The 22192-nt window shown below is 47.0% G+C and overlaps 1 protein-coding gene across 4 annotated transcripts in view; it reads right to left on the reverse strand.

Moving 5' to 3' along the window:
• Positions 1-1487: 1487 nt before the first annotated feature.
• The window catches only part of CADPS (calcium dependent secretion activator), a gene marked incomplete at both ends in the record, with an annotated part of 173015 nt that continues 152310 nt past the window's right edge, over positions 1488-22192 (reverse strand). For all 4 annotated transcript variants that reach the window (XM_079540332.1, XM_079540330.1, XM_079540329.1 and 1 more), the window contains 4 exons: positions 1488-1667; positions 3104-3208; positions 16830-16937; positions 19551-19583. In XM_079540332.1, coding sequence (XP_079396458.1) covers positions 1488-1667; positions 3104-3208; positions 16830-16937; positions 19551-19583 — 426 coding nt within the window. The remainder of the gene's footprint in view (positions 1668-3103; positions 3209-16829; positions 16938-19550; positions 19584-22192) is intronic.

Consider the following 22192-nt stretch of genomic DNA (forward strand, 5'->3'; position numbering starts at 1 on the left):
CTGTCCGTGTGGCCCGTGTCTGTAAATGCCCTGCAGGCTGCTGCCATTGGCTTCTTTAGGAGAAGATACAAACTGAAGCCTGTCTGTGTGAGGTAAGTGTTGGGCAAGGCTAATGACCGTGTAATCGTGGGGGCTGTACCACAGCAGACCATCAATTAGACATCCAAAGGCAGGTGACAGGGTGCAGTGTGCAGATAATGGTGGAAGCAACTGGGGTGGTGGCAGCCAAAATGCCCGTATACCTGGAGAATACACAGCGTGGTTCCACCCTGACCTTTGGGAATAAACTGGGAAACCATCTTCTAAATTAATAAACTGTAAAAACACCCATGAGAAAAGAAAATGCCTTTATTCCGAGAGGTGGGGGCTCTTACATCTCAGCTTCATTTTTGTTGTTTTTTTTTTTTTTTTCTAAGGCAGACATAAAAAGACTCCATAATTTATTCTTAGGACATCTGAATAGTTATTTATTGAGAAGCCACAGTTCTCACACTTTTACAACTGTCGGCTTGTATAAGGCAAAAAAAGCAAGATGGATTATCACTATTTTACACAGAAAGAAAAGCTCTGGTAGGGGGACTGATGGACATGCAGTTACTGCTCAAAATGCAATGTACATGACATATATAAAAACCATTGTTAAACAGAGGAGTTGTAAATTATGGTTACAATCTACTGAAATAAATATTCAATATATTATTATAAACACATTTGTATAGTCTAAGGTTGTAATTAAAGTTGTCTTTGTACATACACGGTTATTTGAGATTTAAACAAAAGTGTAACATTTAGAGGAGCAAATGTCAACATAAAACAACTGCTCTGGACTTGTAATGTGGCATGATATATCCATAATGATAGGATTAATCTGGTGTGGCAATTAGAATGACTAATCCTTTGGGATGTAGCCTTCATGGAGTTAACTGCATATTGAAGGAAAGAGCCTGGGATATTAACAAGGATGCAGAATGATTCAAACGGCTGTCTGGGTTTGTTTGTTTTCTGGTTTTTAAATGAACAGAGAGAACAAAAAATCATTTGTAATTGCCTCATTTTTCTTTTAAAAACAAAGCTGTTTTTTTTTTTAATTATTATTATTATTAATTTTAAGCAGTTGGCATCCACAGAAGAGAAACAAAGAAATGAAAGGACTCGATTCACTCATCTTCACAACAATTTACCATCAATGTATATACAGTACATTAATGAAGCATTGTTTAATTATAACAGGGACACACCTAGTATGTTTTCTATGTAATTTTCCATTAACAGTATTAAACAATGGTGCTCCATATTGCTTATGAACATACAGATATGAAATCAGGAAACCAATGAATTGAAGAGAGGTGCTAACCTTATTACCACACAGCTAACATGGCATTTGTATTGGTAAACTTCTCATGGGCATTTAGAGCTGACAGAAGAATTCCTAATGTGGCTAACTGAGTTATGGACGAGGTACATGCACGGACGCCGGGCCAGCTGCCCTAGTCATCCTCTTCGTCCTCCTCATCGCTGTCCTTCATGGTGATGCCCTGCAGCCCTCCGCCCTCGCTGACCGACGCCGTGGCCTCCTCTACCGTCAGCCGGTTCCGAATGGTCTCGTAGGTTTTGCTGTTCAAGGTGGAGTCCAGCACGCCTTGCAATCGGAAATCCCGGTACGTTTTCTAGAGAGGAGAGAGGCGTGAGGGCAGGGCAGACAGCACAGAGCTCAGGCTGCCCCTGGCTCCCCGCTTTGCCACGGGAGCGAGCCCGTGCCCCTGTGCCCCCGTGCGCCCATGCTTTGGGGCCTCCACTTTAAGGGGCTGGGATGGAGCTTTCCATAAGGCATGCTGGGGTCTAAAAGCACATGGAAGCAGTATAGTGCTACTCAAAGTAACTGTCCTGGCTTCTAGATGCATTCAGTTACTTTTCTTCACGCAGCTCAATGCTTACTGCCTACTGCAGACATGATTACATGCTCCTGGAATGCTCTGCATTAAATAATCTTGCCTCAATACTGAGTTTAAATCTGCTAAGTCCAGGATACCTGGGAAAGCTATTCATGCACTCCTCAAATCTCTCTGTCTTCATCTTATTCCGAAGCTGGAGTTGCATTTCTGCAGTCAGCTGTACTTCCCTCATTACTGTGGTTAATTTCCTTGCATTTCTATTTGTTTTAAAACTTCTTGACCCTGTGAGATAAAACTCTAGCCTCTGGGTGCCATTCATTATGCTTTGTGCTCTGCATGGAAACTATTTTCTGCTATACACTTTCAGAAAGTCCTTGGATGTGTTGTAGCTGCTTCTGAGAGTAATACTGGTATAAATAAAGCACAAGGAAGAAAGCCTTCCTCAGCTAGCTGACAAAGAGAAATCATTTGCCTGTGCTGTTGTTTTCAGTTATGAAAAGCGCACTAATACTGCTCAGTTTTAATTTATTCATGCCTTCAATGTGTTCACTGCACACGAGACCATAAACATTATAAAATACTAGACAAAAAAAGCATTAGATAGAACCTAAAATGATCAAAAATATATTTACCCCCTTCTGTGATCTTATTATTTCATGTAAACCACTGTGATTTCACACTGAAATAATTATCATTAGCCCAAGACACACACGTACACATACACGTGCACTGAGAGAAAAAAACGTTACTTTCAGGGTATGTTATCTCACCTTTGGGATCTCTTAAGAGTTGATTATACACACCCATTGTAAAAGAAACAACTTCAATTAGCTATGAGAACAATCCTCATTTGCATTCTGACGATAATCACAAGCCATAGGCGGGCTTGCATGTTTCTAGGAAAACAGTGTTAAAAGAGGTTGGGTTGGATTTAACCCATGTGAGCAGCGGTTTCAGTGTGCTTTTTGTACAGGTAGGGCTGAATAGCACTATTTTCCCTCTTCTCATGCAAGCAGTTGCCCTGAGCTCACTTCCACGCGTGTTTTGCGTGCATTTCAAGTTCCTGCTTATCCATCTGATGTTTCTTCATTTTTAAGCATCTGAACGAAGGACTGCATTTTCTGCCGACCGCCACTTCCCATCAGAACACACCGCACACACACGTGCCCCTTTCAGCAGCAAGACGCTCACGAAAGCACAGCAGGCGTTACCTTCACTATCCTAATGAGCGTTTTCAGCTGGTAGATGTGCAGCTGCAGGTCCATGCGGTCCGTCAGCCAGGTGCAGACGACGTTCATCGAGCTGGTGTACCATTGCTGCAAGAGAGACAGCACTTCTCCAGCACCCGCGCCCTGCAAGCGAGCACGCGGCGGGACCAGCCTTCCCCAGCGCCAGCCCGCTGCTGGGATGTGACAGACTTCTGGGGGAGACAGGCACCCTCTTTTACACAGATTTTCCATGCACGAGCTTTTAACTTGGAGTAACAACCACAGCAAATCTCACTCGCGGGGGCGGCAGCCACCAGCAACGCCGTGCGGTTTCTGTAATCCTATTTTGCCATTGACTTCACTTGGCAGCAGTGGTGGGAGTTTGGCCCGGTCCGGTTTTTAACCCGTTCCCTGCCCCAGTGAGCACAGCTCTGCCTTTAGGACCACACTCAGGTACTTACCGCTCACGTGTCGCCTCGAGCAGCTTTGGGGAGCTGCAGGGCAAGGGCGTGATGGTGCGGGCATCGATGGGAAATGCTTTGGTTTTGGCCTCATGGTTATGAAAGATGGCAAAGCAGCAAGCAAATGAGCTTGCTTCAAGCCGCTGAGCTTGCAGGGACCCTCCAGGGGTGAAATTTTGCTTCCTGCCTGTAAGAAAGGCTTGCAGCTGCGTGGCAGCAGCCTGCCAGCCCTGCAGTGCAGAATGCAGCTCAGTGCCCCACTCAGCAGGGCTGGCACAGCCCTTGAGAGACACGGAAGTAGGGTCAGGTGTAGTGGGGACCACAACACCTCTCTTTGTGCTCAGCACCACAGATGGTTCCCAAATGGCTTGTACCCAGGGACCATCACAGCTCCGGGCACACAGGAATAGTTCCTCTTGTTTACTCTTAGCCACGCACAGATCAGAACCTTGTACTGCAGCACTGTGGAAATTTATCTAGAACCAGTTAAAGAGAAAAAAAAACATAGATCAAATTATAAAAATCCCAATTAAGCCCCATCCAGATTAGCTGGCAATGAAGCCTCTTCCTGACTGAAGCCTTGCATCAGTTTCACTCAGACATTATTTCCTCCCATCACTGCACCTTCTCCTCAGTGTCAGTGTCTGCATACCACGTGCATGAGCTGACACAAGGCTGAGCACAGCAAGAGCACAAAGCAGCCAAAATTTGGGCTTGGATTATCAAACCAGAAGACAACGCACCCAGTATTTGCCACCCCCCATCAGGACCTGGCATGCTGCATGGGGAAGAGATTTCCCCCTTTATGGTATTTCTTGAGTTGGACTCGATGATCCTTAATGGGTCCCTTCCAACTCGGGCTATTCGATGACGTATGGCATAGCACTTACACTGTGCCTCATCAGGCCAGAGCTGTACAGTGTAGGAACTGGTGTCCTGTCTGCCACGTGGAGCTGAATATATCACGATGGTGAAAAAAATAGTATTAACCACCTATTGCTACAAACACTGTTCTAACTGTATTGCTATTTCTACAGAACCTCTTAATAAAGTGGAGGAAATAAAGGGATGGAAGAATCACCAAAGACATGCCAAGTGGTGATTTCCTGCTGGGCCAGCTTGGGGCTGAGATTTCTGTTGGCTCTCCATCTCCAGGACGGGGACCTGGCAAGTGCTGAGAGCACGAATGAAGCTAATTTGCAGAGGAAAGAAGGATCTCTGTCGGCTGAGCTGTCTGTCCCTAAGGTCCTGGTGCCAGATGGGGCCTCAGTTGTGACATGAAGCTCTGTGCAGCCCCAGGATGGGACAGAGGCCGGTCCTGCCGTGTCTGTCCTGTGCCACACACACCTGCACAGATGGGGAACAGAACTGAATCCCAGCCCGCGGGGGCTCAGCCTCGCGCACTGCTCAGCGGCATGAAAGGAGCTCTCCTCAGAGCTGAGTTACTCCAAAGACTTTCTGCTTTGTGAAAAAAAGACAAAGTGTAATTCATTGATCTTGATACACAAAACCGTCACGTCACTTCATAGAGCACGCACCAACTGCTGAATTTAAGCCCTGCATATTCATAAAAATAAGTTAGCCCATAAATTAAATGTTCCCTTTAGCTATCACTAGTGTTAATGCGCTACAAGACGCACAAGCCCTCTGATTCATGACTAACCCTCCAAAGAGGATAACATTTGCATATGATTATATTATTAAAAAAAACCACCACAACAACAAAACCAAATGCTCCAGAATGGGAAAGAGATCATTTCAGACAAAAGAGCGCAACACCGGTGGGCTCTGATGTCCTCCTGGGACACAGGGCTCCTTGGGGCTTGTCCCCACGCACGAGGTGCACAAGGCACAGCTCAAATGGGCCCTTTCCATGGGGCTGCAATGCATTCCCAGGCACCAAAGTATGAACATATTTCTCAAAACTCATTGTGGCTCATAAAGAGTGATGCTCCCATGCGTCCATGGAGCCCAGCTTCAACCCACAGCCGCCTGCCCTGTTACAGATGATATCTGCCATCCCCATAGATAACCGGCACTCAGCCCAAGGGGCGCAGCAGAGGAGATGCAAACAAACGCTCTTAGGATGGCACCAGAGCTTGGTCACAGCAAGCAGATGTCCCGTTTGCACGGCCAGGAATGTAACCCCGCTTTGTGGTTAGCCCCTCCTGTTCACAGCAGCCCTTACTGCCAGGTGCATCGCGGCAGCTGGTTTGCTCCAGGCCAACAGCAGAAGCAGCACAGGGCTGTGAGTGCTGCCCGTGCATCCCAACCTGCCCAAGCCATCGGCTCGCTGTTTTTTTCTTCTCCTTTTTGGAATGCAAATGCATGATCAATAAGTTGCCGAAATAGCAAGCTTGTCTCTGAATATATAAATGGCAAAAATTGATATGAATAAATCTGCAAGTAGCGCACTGAGTGTGGCACATTTCATCAAAAAAAAGAACCCCGTGCTGGGCTCCTGCTTTCCGGGAGGTGGTGTCATTACACATAGCCAGGAACATCTGCAAAGCCCCGTTCTCTTTGGTGCGAGCTGAATGGAAGCATGACCTCCTGTTCCTTGCCATGAACCTTGAGTTCACACTCATATTTTACATGTTACAGGAAGCCGCAGCTCACCCCAGGGGTGCGGCAAACAGAATCTCGTAAGCCAGATGCAACACTGCTTCTTAAGGCACCTGAAGGAGCTGTATTCTTCATTCAAAAGCTTACATACTAGTAGCTTAAGGTCACTTCAGCTTTTGTAAAGAGCGGGACAAAACCAGGAATGCTTCTAGGGCTGGGCTGTCAGCAGGGTAGCAGAGGGATTACAAGGAACCTGTGACTCTGCCTCTTTCTGCCTTTACTGGTAGTTTTTTTGTGTGTGAACAAGTGCCATACAACAGATTGAGGCTGGTATAAAGGCCTGGGACTGTGCAAGAGCACCCCGCTGAGCCTCAGCTGTGCTTGCAATTAGCAATAGGCATGAAATGATTATTGTTGTGGTGGCTGATGGCAATCTGAAGTGACAAGTTTTATGGGGGAATTTGTAGTGGGGATGTTCAGCAAGTTTCTGCAAACCATTAATCGAAGGCTGCGACACAGTGTAGTCAAAGCTATTTTATGTCATTGCAAAGGTCTCAGAAGGATGCTGAAAGAATATTTTTCTGCTCTCAGTGCCTCGGAATGGAGTTTTTCTAGGTCAGGGATTCTTTACTGCCCTATTTAGTGTCAAAAATACCCATTTGCCTCAAATTAGCAGAAAGCTTGTAGTTAAGGGCTAGAGATTAGGCATACAAAATTACTCAGCAGGTGACTGCTGGGTGGATTTGGGGGTTGAGAAGTCTTTAAAACTGACTACCAGACATTATATACTTCTGACAAAAGAACATAGTAATCCTACCTGCTTGCTTTAACCACTGTTGTTTGTCTATTATTACGTGCTTTAATGCTCATAAGAGCAAAACTATTGGTGATACTACTCAATTACCATAGTAACTCTCCCCTATGACCTCTCATTTCAGTACTCGCTTTCCAACCAGAACCAATCCAAGCAGGGCAAATCTATTTAAAACTGTGACACACACGGCACAAGGAAACCCCGAACGCCGCCTGGCTCCTCTCTTTGTTTGAGACACCGGCTTGTTTTGCAACCCTGAAAGGCAGCTTTGAAATGAAGCCTTGAATTCAAGGTGTTCCAAGGGTACGGCAAGGGGAGGAGTGAGCAACGCGTTGATGCTGGATCTCGTTTTCCAAAGGAAAACCAATTCTGCTCTCAAAGCAACTCGATCAGCCAGGGAAAAAAATATAGATTAGAAATTCCCAACTCCTAGTGCCTGATGTTTGCACCCATCCCATGGACCAGCAGCTCGGCTGACTTACAACTGACAGTCCATGACAGCTGACTGACCGTGTGCTCCACAGCCTCAGCTGCTCAATGGCAGCAGTGGAAGGACCATGCATGTCCCCCAGCCTTGTATGACTACTGGGGCATTCCTCTCCATCCTTCTTCAGCGGCTTTTTGGCTGTTGGTCCCACTCAGTCATTGCAATGCTAAAAGCTTGGTGATGACAGCAAGCAAGAAATGCAGAGACTTGCAGCCAACAGAATTTCCTACGTTTTTCTTTAAAAACAGAAAGTTTCTGGGAAGCTGCAACACACACTGCAGAGAGGACAACCTGAGTTTGAGAACCTGCTCCAAAACCTGCTGTGATGCTGCCGGGATGGAGTGGTGGCTGGTCCAACACTCTGCCCTGTCCCAGTCCTGCACTAATGGGGTTGGAAAGGTGGTGCCACCAACACAGCCCCATGCACATAGCTCTCATCCTTCCATGCTGGCTCAGGGATGGCACAGATAGAACACAGACGTGCCCACACAGCACTCTCTGTTACACTTGTTCATAAACTTCTCTGTCCCTTCCCTGGAGGTGTCCAAGGCCACGGATGGGGCCCTGGGCAGCCTGAGCTGGTGAGGGGCAGCCAGCCCACGGCATGGGGTTGGAACTGGGTGGGCTTAAGGTCCCTTCCAACCCAAGCCATTCCATGATTCTGTGACTCTCTTCCCTCTACTAACGAAGATCATTCTCTGTGCATTACTGCATGCTGTTGGCGAGGGGTTCCCTGAACCCCCTCCTCCAGGTCAACATTTTGGCCGCAGAACCTCCTCCGGCACAGAGAATGGAACCCATGCCTCAGAGCACCCTGGCTTTGCGGCTATGGGCAGCACCACGAACAAAGAAGTGACAGTGCTGCCATGCAGTTCCACCATGTCATGCAAGACGAAGGCTTGGGGACCCTGCAGGATGCTGTGGGTGCACCCAGGACCCCGGAGCCGCGGTGTTGGCACGGCACAGCCGTGGGGCCGCGAGCACACAGCCAACAGGAACCACGCAATGAGTTAATATCGCGGGCATTGATCAGCTAGTCTTACAATTAATGCTTCCAATAAAAAAAAAAAAAAAAAAAGCTCCCCCTTTTTATTCAACAGAATAAGAAATTAAACACTTGTGGGCTCATTCTAAAGAATGAATGAAATTGAATAAGCTACCTAGCACTTGAGATTCCCAGCGAGTGCTTGAATAGAGCAAACCTCCTGAGTTGAATGGATTGCCTTTTGGGACCAATTTGTCTCTTTTCACTCTTTATTCCTCCTTTTTTGCTGACAGATGTACAAAGGCGGAACTGCGCTGTGCAGCTTAGCTACATGCACCCACAGCAGCTGTCACTTTTGTCGAGCAAGTTAATCAAGCAAATGCCACCATATCCCACTTTCTATAAGGAACAACATGTTATAGACAGTAGTCTTGGGAGACGGGGAGGGAGAGAGACTTTATTTTAACTTTGAGGAGCTGGGATTTTTTTTTTCCCCTCTGTGTTAAAAAAAAAAAAAAAAAAAAAAAAAGGAAAAAAAAAAGGGGAAAAAAAAAAAAAGCAGCCAAACCCGGTAGCACAAGCTGACACTTTTGTTTCCCCGCAGAACAAATATTTAATATGATTTTAGCTCTAATTTGTACAGCAAGGAGGGCTGCCCGCTTTTAATTAAATTTAAGGGACTTAGGGGACGAGGTTAGAAAAGGAATGGAAGCTTTTTGTTTGCGTTAGCGCTTGTTGATAATCATATATTGATTGTCCATCGCTAAGCCAAAAAGATTAGTGTAGTAAATACTATTATCTGAATGCCACAAGTGAAGTGCTCGCTTCCCTTCCCCGCTACTCCCTTTGTGAGGCGGTTTGAATCACCGGTTGTTATTTATACATTTTCTTTGATAAAACCAACTTGTGTGGCTGATTTTTTTTAAGCCCTGCCTCATTAAGTGCATAATGGCATTTACGTGTGGGGCTCGCCGCTCTTTAGCCTTTCAGGCTTAAGCTGATATTCCTCTCTCACAACCGTGTTTCGAAACTTCTGATGTTCACCAACAATTGGATACGCACCAATATTGTATGGCTCAGATGCTCTCTCGCTATTGCCAAAGACCAGGAAACAACAGAACGGGATCTGCAAAGAGGAACCCGAGTGCTCCCTTCCTGCTGCTCACCAGGCAGATCCTTGGGTTGCTTTTCCATCACATGGGATTCCTTACGTGCACACACTCTTTAGGGATGTGAAACCATGCTGAAGCGTACGTCTTTCCTATAGCTGTACAGAACACAAATGCAAAGCACTGGCAGTCTCTGGGCAGCCCTCTTTTTGGCATCAGAATGGTGCTTTTCCCTTAAATCCATCTACCTTTTCTTTCAGAAGATAAATCTAAATTTTGGTAACAGACGGCATTGTGCAAATTGAACTTCTTCACACAGGTGAGAATTTGGGATGTGACAACCCCCCCCCAGGCCCCTTCCCCTGCTCTCACAGCACTCAGTGGTGTTGGGGCAGTCGGTCCTTATGGTAGCAGTGCACATCCTGATGCTCAGCCAAAGCTCTACTAATCTCTACATTCAATCCATAGAGCTTGAGTAAAGCGCCAACCAGTTGATAAAAATCCCTAGAAACCTCAATATCTTTTTTTTTTTCTTTTCTTTTTAAAATAGCATTTCTTCTCTAAAAACCTCACGCCTGTGCCTGGGGTCCCCCCATCACAAGCACACTAAATAAGCAGCCATACATCTTTTTCTACCCTACAGACTCCCCTCCGTCCCAACAGCCCTATGCATCTCCATGACACCACTGCTGTGGGTGCAGGCGGTGTCCTCTGCACTGCAGTTCCCACTGCCTTTCTCTCTGTGCCCTATCCTTTAACAGGGAGGTTTCATTCACACTGACGATGCAGCTATACGAGGGAGTTATTATTTGATTAATTAGTATTATTTAATAATGTCACAGTCCCAGCATTGCATAATAGGGTTAAGCTGCTAGCCAGAGCAACTCATCATCTGTCTAGGATGCAAATGGCATCACCGAATTACATTATTATTATTTTTTTCTTTCTTCCCAAAAATAAACCACGCACACACACACACACACACACACACACAGAAAGAAACACACTCTGCATGGTGTAAGAGCCCTGCCTTCAAACAGAGGGAAATTCAGAATGAAAGCAGAGCCGGGCGCCCCGACGTGCTGCACGCTTCTTGCAGTACAGATGGCACCTGTGCTCCCCCACTGCCTGCAGACACCCAGACTGGCACTGCCCCAGGGTGACCATGGGGCCAGGGTCAGCCCTGCGGTGGTTTCTGAGGATGGGGCAGCTATATTTGGGTGCTGAGCACACAACTCCTAAATGAAAGAGCTTCTGCATGAAAGCTGCTAAAGCAACACACCGCCACTTCTGTACTGATTGCCTGTTCTCAAACGCTTTTTTTTTTAACCTCTAAAATATTCCCTGCTTATTTTCTTTTCTTTTTTTTTTTTTTTTCCAAAAAAGAAATGAAGTTGACATGCTAAAATTTGAGTTCCTATATAAGGAAGCTGGGTATAACACCGTATCCACACAGTGCGCTGCTTTTTTCCTGTCCCGATCACAGGGCCTCACTGACGCAATGCAATCCTGATGCAAGGCTGATCGATGAGGTGCAGCCCAACAATGCATGCTAAGGAATGTTTTAATTGCACTTGTTATTGGATTGAATTGGAAACCATCCCAAAGCGCGCTATGGGGAAGAGAAGCTGAGTCCAACACAGTCTACACACAACCTGTGGCAGCTCTGGGATCCTTGCCTTTAGTGCTCCTCTTGCCCTACTCCTGCTGGGGCCACTCACTGCTATGGGGGAGCACATATCCCACACCCTAACACAAACACTGCCCTCAAAGTGCTGGGTGGATCAGGGCAGCACTGACCTTGGAGCAACAGAGCAATCAGGCTGCCTGCTTAGAATGATTAATGGAAAATCTCCTCTGGAAAAGAAATCAAATTAACTGTCTTCAACCAAATGTCTACTGGAACATGAAAAGCTGTTCTGATAAAGACATTTAGGAGGAAAAAAACCCTTATGAGCATGTAAAATCCAGTGACAGATCTAGGACTTATTTTATTAAGAGTCTCCCTAAAATAAATTAAACAGAGCCTACTTAAATGAACACTCCATGGGAGGACAAGAGCTGTCGGTGCAAAAAGACGCAAGGCCACTCTCTGCACGTGCCCATAGAGCTCAGGGGTGGGAATGGGATGGGAAAGGACTCAGCTCCTCTCATCCAGGTGTGGGGGACGGAAAGGGCTCCCAAATGAAAGGGTGCACCCTCCAGCAAAGGGGATTTGTCCCCACATGGGTAATGGACGTCACCATTATGTCCCTTTCTCTCCCAGTGGTGCAGATGTGGGTCCAAGGCAGTGTCCCAGCCTCTGCAGATCCACAGAGGACAAAAAGCATGTCTAGGGGTAGAACTGCCCAACTGCCTTCATGGCACAACTCGTTCTTGAGGGAAAAAAAAGACAGGCAAAAAGCAACGCAGAAGAAACAGCTCAGTGGAGGCCATATCAGGACAGGAGTGGGAGAGAGTCTGTGCCCTAATGAGCAGTCTCGCTGCGTGGGAGGGAGCGGGATGCTGTCTGTCCTGGGGAACACACTGCGTGCAGCTGCAGGCAGCAATGGGATGAGAGCTGAGCCCTGCATCCGTTCTTCCCTGATCCCGCAACCCGAACTCCTATGAGTAATGGAATGCACCGTGAGTAGCGGCACTGACTCACGGCCTGACTGCAGGGTGCGAGATGGGGAGGGGAAGGGGGGTGAGGAGGGCTCTGTGCTGGCATTTGGTTGCACTGCGTAAGGCTGACTGGGAAGAAATGCCACAGTCCTGCAAGCGCTGCTCGAAGGAGCTGCCAGCATCCAAATGGGAACTGCGCATCCAAGCAGGAACCGTGCTGAACTCCAGAGCTCTGATTTTAGGAAGACTCTCACAGTTCCCTGCATCCTTCCTGTTCACCATCCCTGGCACTCGGCAGCCAGCTCCCAGCAGACTGTCCTGAGCTGTGGCATCAACCTGGTGCTACTGCTGCGCTCTTGACTGGAAAGGCAGCTGCTCTTCCCCAGGAGGTGTGACACCAGGACAGCACTGCTGCCTGCAGAACCACAGAGCGGAGCAAAGCTCTGCCCCTGCCTAAGCCCTGGGGATGGACGCTGGCCTGAGCCTGAGGCTGTTCCCCTGCTGGCCCTGCCTGGTGCTTTGCTCTGCAGAGGACTTCTGCGATTTTCCCTTCTGCACTGTGCTGGGCACAGGGCAGAGTGAGGCCCAGACCCTGCTGATGCCACCCTGACACCAAGATAAGAAATCACCTTTGCCCTGCAGACATGCGGGGGCTAATGCTCAAGTTTCATGGGAAATGCTCTGTCTGGTGCCACAGACCTTGCAGCAAGCAGAACATGGTGACAGTGAAGTGGCAGAAGTGCCTCTGCACCAGGCAGCGCTGCTGCCTCCCGCGTGGTATCACTACATGATTAAGTGCTTACCAGACTTCTTGGTAAAGGCAACCTTCCTGATCTGATAACTGCCAAGGACAAGCCAAATACGCGGGGTCAATCCATGCACACTTAATCCCCAGAAGGCAGATTAAGTGTATAATTGACCCATATAATCCACGTATCATCTCCAGTGAAATGTTTTCCATGTCCGGTTTAGGCAAACGTGGGCCCATAAGAAAGCTATCAGAGGCACAGAATTACCATGGCAGTGGATTTCATCAAAGTCAGAGATGGCTTTTTAATCACTGATCTCAGGGACTGCTAGATTTAAGCAGATGAAGCGGCACTAAGCATATCTGCCTTAATCCTTATCTTCTACTCAGGCTGGTGTCTTCAAGAAGTACAAGGAGGAAAAAAATAAATTAATTTTTTTTTTAGGTCCTTGCAATCTTAGGAGCTCCTCTTGGTGTTTTGATCTCTCATATCAAAAGCATGTTTTTGTTGGTGTTTTTTTTTTGGTTTTTTTTTTTTGTAAGATATTGCATTAATCATCAGAGAGAAAAATGCCATCTGCGCTATTTAGAGACTGCGGCGGGATGCTGGAAGTGGAGGATGGCGGGCGGCTCGCCGGCGCTCGGAGCCTTTTGTCTACATGATGCTCACCCGCGGCCGGGCAGGGAATGCTCCTGCTCTGTGTCACAGCTGTGTGCACCAACCGATGAGGTTGGCACCACACTGTCTACTTTTCAGTCATTCTCCCTCTGCAGCACGTGTATTCTGGCGGGTTGAAATCCGTGTTGTGCGTACCTAAGGGCGCACACACGTGCATATGCGTAAGCAACTTCCACTACAGCACAGCCCTCGCAAGCACGACTTCTGCTGCCTTCAGAGAAAAGTGTGGGTGCACAAACTCTGATCCTACCAAACGTGAGTGCCCAGAGCCAAAGGGGAGCTGAATTCCGTGACTGGTCAAAGACTCCAAATCACCCTTAAACACTCCCATTCTGCAGCTCAGTCCCCATCTCTCCGGGAAAAAGGATGCAGTTTTGGACTCTCCATCAGCACCAAGCCAGGACTGAGATCTCTGTGCTGCCACAAAGCATCGCAGCGGCTCAGTCCTAAAGCACACAGAACCTCAGGGAAGGGCTGCATGCCACAGTTCTATTCTTAAACTCCTCTGCTACCAGTGCTCTGTACCAACAGGGCCTTATTACAGTGTTTTAGCTTTAAATGTTATCAAATTAGTGAGCCAGGCCAAGTAAATAAGTCATGTTACTCTGCAGTAAACAGCACTGCCAAAAAGCTAGTTAGGTTTTGATTACCAGCAGAACTCCACGATCAATCTGTTCGTTCAATGATCCCAAGAATACAGATTTTTAAAATTAAGACGATGACTCTATTTTGGGGAAAAAAAAAACCACCACCCAACCCTGACTAATTTGCAGAATGAAGAGGATTAATGCACAGACCACACAGAAATGTTGCAATAATCTCCCACAAACAGTAATATCCCCCAAAGAGTACAGTCCTGTACTGCAGTACCGAGGGAGTAGTGTAGGGAGAATTGGCTTTGGAACTAAGAAATGGTATAAAATGCCCAAAGCCATGGATGAACCCAGCTTCTGTTGGGACATGGCACTCTGCAACCTCTGCTATGGGGAGGAAACAAAGAGGGAAATGAAAGAAAACACTGGGCACGGCTGCGGGGAAATGGGGCAATTGGGAACAACACAGGGCTGCAAATCCCACTCAGAGTGCGGGAGGCAACCTCACACCATGCAAAGCTGCTCTTCCACTGCTCAAAGCCAAAAAAAGACAGAAGTCTTTTTTTAATGGCACAGAAAAGCAACTGAGCCCTGCAGCCTCTCTGCAGTCAGAGAGGTTTACCAGCCACTGGCACCACGCCGCTGCCTGGCAGCCCAAAGCAAGGCTCACCTGGTTGGAGCGAGCACTGAACTCACTGAGGAGGCAGCCTCCAATGTGTCCATAATCTCAACGCTCAGAGGAAGCCCCACACTAAGAGCATCGCTCCACAGCTGCACTGAAGGGAGCAAGAACAAAATGAGACCCAAGTCCAATTCAGCACCACAAAGACCATTTGTGGCTATTCCTCTATCTTAAGAAAAAGACAGCTTACACCTACCACTGCCCTGGGACGACCAGCAGAGCCTGAGGACCATTTGTTTGTGCTGGGCTCTGTGCTGTGTCCCCTGCCTCCATGCCAACCTCAGCCCCCCAGCACATCGCGTGGGTACAACACTCAGCACCACGTCCCACCTTGAGGTTACCGCCCTCCAAAGGGAGCAGGGAGATTTGTGGGAAGCAGGGAAGAACGGAAAGATTTTGCACTTCTTGCTTTCCACCAAGGTAGCTGCTCTTTTTTTTTGTTGTCACTGTTAATTTGTTTAAAACACGGCTTGGTAAAACTAAGTACGAACGGATCAAACTGAAATCAATATTTGTGCTAATTACAGCTTTTGGAAAATTGGAAATAATGGCCCAAAGGGTATAAACACACCAACTGTGAATCACAGGGAAACGATGAGGGAAAAGGCAGTGTGGGCATTGAAAAGAACAGTCCAGATGAGCTCTGGAAATCTAACTGCTCGTGGAATGCAATTCCCCACAAGCGAGCAGTGCACTCGCAGGCCTGCTGCAGATGGAAGCGACAGGCTTTTGTTTCTGTGGTTTGTTTTTTTCCTCCCCGTGCCTGCTCGATGGGCTGCGCTCTGTGCGGGGCCAGCAGCAGCGGCGTGCTCCGTGCATGAATGAGGCGCTCTCAGTGGATATGGGTCATGCTAGTAGATGTACACAGTAAGATTATTTGACTCTAATTCATGCCACTCGATATAATGTGATAAAACATTTGACATGAGAGATAAGTTCCATTTTAATCTGGGAGGGTAAGAGGGAAAGAAAGAGGGGGAATTAAGAAGGAGGAAGAGGTTTCCAAGGGAAAGAAAATGCGCAGAAAGAGAGATATCGAGTAAAGGAGGAGTTTGGCTGGAAGGAAAGCAGCTTTCCCTACACACTGAGGAAGCAAACGAGCGAGTAGAGAAAGCAAGTCAGACTGTTACAGTGCCAGAGCCGGGAGCTGAGATGGCACTGCTGAGAGGAGGGAGGAGAGGGGAACAGAAGCTGCTTCGAACAGAAATCGCTGTATGGACAAATACCCTAGAGGAGACTGAGACACTAAGGCTACAGGCTGGCCATTAGCAGAAAACCTTTGCTCTAGAACAGCTATGAGGACAGAAAGGCTGTAACACAACAGTAGCAGCAGAAACATACATTGGTTAACATGCATCCAAAACCAAAACAAATGGGCATCACAGGTCACTGTTCTCTCACAGGCCAATGCATTCATCCCGTGCAATAAAAAAAACCCTCAAACAACTGGGTCAGCCTCCTGCCACGCTGCTGAGACCATGGAAATGTATCTGAACCTGGTCTCTGGTGCCAGGAACCATATCGTGGAGCTCCAGAACGTCCACTCCCAACCAGCAGTGTGCTGGTTGCCTTTGTAAATGAAAATTTGGTACACACAATTTGCTGCCAGTTTTGGAGAGCTCGTCAGTGACAGACACTGTGAGTTGTGCACAGGAGATAGAAGGTCCTCAGCAAATGAGCTCCAATTTTCACACTGAGAACAATGACCGAAATGTGCCGTTATAGAGAGATTCTCCACAAGCTTAAATATAGTCAGGGCTCTCTTAGAAGATGCTGTTCCCTTGAAATCCAGGCACAGACAGACCAAGACACAGTACACTAGAGATTTAAAGCAGGCAGAGAGCAGATACGAGCCTTAGTCAGAAAGAAAGGAAGGATTTATTTATTTTTTAAAGCTATAACCAATAAATTTTCTCAAAATGTGACTTATCCTCCTGTCTTATTTTGTCACATTTTGGGTCTCTCCTGCTTGGTGTCCAAGGAGGAGAAGGCATTTACTTACATCAAATAACCTTTCTATATACATCTCCTCATTGACCTTATCACGCAGGACATCCTGAGAGTGGCGGACAAATGTCACATAGGCGTCAGCAACATCCATCCCTGGCTTCTGCATGGGGAGAGAAGAGAGAGAGAAAAAACCATGAATACATCACGGGACCACCTCCTCTGCATACCCCCAGCACTGCCTCTCTTCCTCCATCTCTCTCCTGCCGTCCTCGTGCAATTCACCCCTTCCTTACCTGCTGTGATGGGGATGGGGACAGCGTGCCCATGCCCAGCACAGAGCCATGCAATGACACCAGACAGGGATGAGAGCATTTCCCTAAGGAAAATGGGAACTGATACCGTTGGAGGGGAAAATACTTCAAAAAATAATAATAATAATAATAATCCTGAGTTCACATTGCTTGATATATTGAAATACAACTTACCTCAAAGGAAAGCCATTAAAATACTGTAACACGACTCATTACAAGAGCTGCCACAAAATCTTAAATTTCCATGGCACATTGCAAGTTTGTTAATAACTAGTGTCATTAGTTTCCATTGCTGTGATTTACCTCAGATCACAGAGTATCGTTTCTCTGCAAGATACGATTGTCAGCCGCTGCAAATTGAAGTTAGTTAACACATCTGTGTAATTTCCAGGGTGAAAATGAGGACAGTTTGGAAAGCAGTAGGAAGGGAGTTTTTTAATACAAAGCAAACAATTATCAAGCGAAGGGCCAGCGCTCAGCCCTTGGGAAGCTAGTAACATTTCTTAACACCTACTGAAACAATGACAAGGTATTAATTTGAAAAACAATGAGGACAAACAAACGTGGCACTAGTCAAGTGTTACACTTTCAAGCAATTTTCAGCAGGCTGATCGTGCAAGGTGGCACTGAAGGCATTGCTTTGTGTTGGGCAATAGCAGCAGTGCCTGCCGAGCTGGATTTAACCGGTGGGTATCTGCTCAACCACGCCGTTTCTCCTCTTTCCCCTACAACAGAGACCTGAAGCAGCACGGCGGTGCTGGCGGTGGGCTGGGAGCTGTGTGGGGCTGGCTGCTGATTTCGTCAGAATCAATGTAAACATTCAAGTGAGCAAGTGGGAGAGAACAGCCATCGGTGTGGGAGAGACCACATGGACTTGACATCATCTCCTATGTTGGGTGCCCCGAAAGAACACTTCTGTGCTCAGACTCACGGTGACTAATATTAAAATGCACTTGACTGACAAGGAATGTCAAATAAAGAATCTCCACATTTGCTAGGATGGGAAAAATGAATTCTGTGCCCCTCTGTAAGGGAACTGCTGAACCACGGCCTGAACCTCTGATCACCTGAGGCGAGCACTGAGTCAGCCAGGGAGCACAGGTGAAGGCAATTCACCCATGCTGCTGGAGGGTGGAGCCTGGCTGCACCTCTTCTAGGCCCATTTAAGAGCTGACTAGCAGCAGGGAAGGATCTCTTCTGCAGATCTGCTCTGCTGGAGTTTTGTAAGTGAGCCCAGGATACAGGTAAGCATCCTGTCTTTTCTGCTTTGGTGTAATAACTATGTAGACAAGCTCTCTGGTGTTCCTTGTAACTATAATATCTGTACGTTCATTGGTTGTATATCCTCCCTCCAAAGCTCTCAGTAATTTGTTTCTACTGCTCAAAGAGAACAAGATGCAGATCTCTGTGCTGGGTATCTCAAAGCAAACAAGAGCTTTTGGTGTTCCACAGCTTGTCCTCTCCATGCTGGACTAAATGTGCAGTCACTTTACTGGGAAAGTCACATTATCTCAGGAGAAACAGTGCAAAACATGCAGTCTGAGATGCTCAATAAATTTGTCATGTTGTCGTATGAGAACATGCAGCCCAATTGCATCCACGAGATGCCTGCCCACTACATGTGCAGACCGCCAAACTGAACTGATTCACTCCTGATGTCCACTGACCAGACGGACTGAATGCAGGATTTGTGTGCTGTATTAAGGACTAATCTTTTTCACTTGTAATCACCTCTTTGCCTATAACGTAACAGTGACCCCCTATTCCATCCAACGTTCACAAATGATACTTCAACTTCATTTAACTGTGTTTCTGGCAAGTAAGTGCTCCAAGAACATGAAGGTCTCTCTGCCTTATGAATCAAGGTCTAATTAGAGCTGACGACATATGATTTTTCTGTACCAATTACAGAAAAAAAGGAAAAAATTATTTTCATTAACAATTTCCCAAACACATGCTGCTAGTTCACCATTTTCCAAAAGTAATAATAAAGTCTTTTTTTTTTTTTTCTAAAAGAGAGAAATAAACCAACAATTAGAAGAACAAAAATAAAATCGATTAGCTAATGTGTTAGACGTGTGTTGGCTCAGTTCTAACATGTCTGGACCTTTTTGTTTGGAAATTGTTCTGTATTTGCACAAGTCCAAATGAAGAATTAACAGAATGCTCCTGTTTTTATTTTCAACTTTTTTTTTTTTTTTTTTTTTTTTTAGATTTTTAATGTGGTTCAAGCCAATTGCATAATGGTGGTACCCTTTTGACACCATCTGCAAAGGAGTGCCTAAAAAGCCTCAAAGGTCTCAGTAAGAAGGTAAGTGGAGACATTCTTTCTAGTTCAAATGTTAGAAGTCTAAGGGCCAATGATTCAACCTCGGCTGTTAATGTGCAATGTGGGTTGCTACACATGCCATAAAACAAAGCACAAAGCAAATTGTTATACAAGTTGTTTAAATTGTGCTTACGGGTACATCCACGTATTTGGAAGCAGCCTTCACCTGTAAAAGGAACAAGAACAGAGTCACCATCAATATGCTTTCAGGCTTTTCCTTTGAGCAGCTGCAATAGCTCTGTAGGCAAAGACTCAGGGCAATACAGTGTTGAGTAGGGGAAAAAGGATGACAAAAAAATGTTTCCCACCTAAAATAATAGAGAACAGTGGTGTTTTTGTCACTGTCTGGGTGACTTCTGCTCTACTTCACTGCTCTACAAGCTCTAATAGCAACAGATGAGTGTGGGCTCTGTGCTTCTCACTCCTCTCCTTAAGCGAGAAGATGGGGCTCACCAGGACACCCTGTTATTGTCCTGGGGTGGCCTCGTTCCACACTCAGCGTCACGTATCGCTCTGAGCAGCGACTGTCCCCATGGGAGCTGTGCCCAAGGGTGCAGGGGTGGCCCCAGTGAGCACTGCGTCTCTTTGCACAGCCATAGGCTCCAACACGAGCACTGTGCCCATGTGCATCCCACCTTGCACCACCTGGGGTGCTTTGGCATCAGGACAGCACATTCACATGGTGCACCAGAACAGCACCCAAAGCCCCTCAGCCTCCTGACCGCTGTCAGCAGCATGACGATACCCGATGACCCTTCTTCTGCCCTTTTTAAAGATGCTATTTTCTGGGAGTACTGCAGGGAGGATCCTGCACTCTGAGGTGTCCTTGTGAGCCTTTCAGGCCCCCCAAATGTGGTTGCCTGTTGCCCAGCACATGTGGTAGGGTGACCCTGAAAGGCCAGGTCCAACTTTTCTAACTGAGCAGCTTCCCAGCTGGCCAGAAAGACCCTTTCACCAATGCAGCATAAGGCACCGTGTCTAGAAAGTGTCTAGCTGGGATTTTCCACAACGCTTCTGCTTTTAATTAGGGTAAGCATTGCCGGCCATCTTTGTTTGGGTGTAAAAGCTCACCTGCTTTTAAATATTTCTAAAGCTACCATTAAAACAGCCTAAATATAACACGCACACAGTTGCATCTTGGGATGAATAAATTATGTGTCCCGAATGAGAGAATGAATGTATGTGTGAGACAGAATGTGAGAGTGGGTGGAAGTACTCATATGGTGTGTGTGGGGGGTGCATAATTAAGCACAATGAGGCGATACAAAAGACCAGACTGGTGGTAATTGCTGAGGTGAACGCTGCAAGCACTCACAGTGCCTGGGGAGCAGGTGCAGGGAGGGCAGGAGGGGCTATGGGGCCATCCCCAGTGCTGGCTCCTGGGGGCAGAGAAGGCTGGAGGGGTACGGGGCAAGTCCCAGCCATGTGTTGCCAAGCAAGTGGCAAAACAGGGAGCTGGTGGAGTCACCATCCCTAGAGGTTTTTAAGAAAAGGGGAGATGTGGCACTAGGGATGTGGTTTAACGGACATAGTGATGATGGGTTGGTGGTTGGACTATCTGATCTCAGAGGTCTTTTCCAACCTTAATGATGCTATGATTCTCTAAGCCTTGTGCCAAGCGCTGGCTCCCTGCAAAGAGGCAATGCTCATCTCTCAGGTACCCCTGATCCCAGCAGCTGCCTGGGCGCTTTGCCCCAGAGCTGCGTTTATCCTCACTGCTCCCTCCTGGGGCAGCCAGGGGAAACCTGGATGGGAGGGCTGCTGGACCGAGCCCAGTGCCACCGCCTCTCCTTCCCCCAAGCCAAAAGGCAGCGAGAATAGCTCAGGCAGCTTCCTGCCATCCCCCCCTCCACCCACAACAAAACTGAGCTGCTTCTCCTGCCCACTCCCCTTTAATCAGAATAATTACTTGTTTTTCTTTAAACTCAGATTTGGCTACGTTCAGTGAGATTTCCAAACTGCCGGATGTTGTGTGATTTTTGCTAGGCTGCCATTTTTCACAAATGATGCGACTTTGCCATGAAACGTCTCAGTTTACCATACAATTTTTGTGCAGAACAAAAATAAGATCTTTTACTTCTGTCTCCCTCGGGTAATATGCAGTCTTTAGTTTTAATTACCGTAGGTGTAATTCTCCGCCTACGGAGGCCATCCAGATTAAAGGGAATTTTAGCAGCTGTCATTCCTGTGACTCAGTGGAGCTTCACATGCAGACACCCATCCGGGGCCTGGGCTGCTGCTGAGATGCACTTGAATGTGGCAACAAATAGAAATAAAATTTAAAGAAAAAAAAAAAAGTCTGGCCAAATTTAGAAGGGTATTTTCCTCTCGAAGTGCTCTGCAAGGGGAAGTGGCTAGTGAGAATTTATTAGGACAACAGATGCGTTAATTTTATCTCAAATTTCGAGGCAAGAATTGGAAATGAGGAGAGCCTACTAGGTGATAAAACTGTCTGTCACAAGACCCCTGGTTACATGCCACTTGCCGAGAGCCTGGAAAGCATGCGCTGAAAAGAAGTCGGGAGAAGGGGGTGGGAGACTAATGCTTCCTAGATCTCAGTGGCTTGGACCATAACACTTTGTTGTATTTGTTCAGACAGGGAAAACGTGGGAGGTGGTGCAAGCATGCTGTAACAAGAGAGAATTTCTGTATTTAGCACTGGAAAAACTAAACACAGAGAGTTGCAGGGAGTGGTGCTGCTCAGCACAGGCTTCTCAAGCACAGTGCTGAAGAGGTCAAGGCTGTCCCTCAGCCTCTTCTTGCCCAGCGCACCCA

The sequence above is a fragment of the Tetrao urogallus genome (assembly GCF_951394365.1).
Source record: "Tetrao urogallus genome assembly, chromosome: 10".
Taxonomy (NCBI): Eukaryota; Metazoa; Chordata; class Aves; order Galliformes; family Phasianidae; genus Tetrao; species Tetrao urogallus.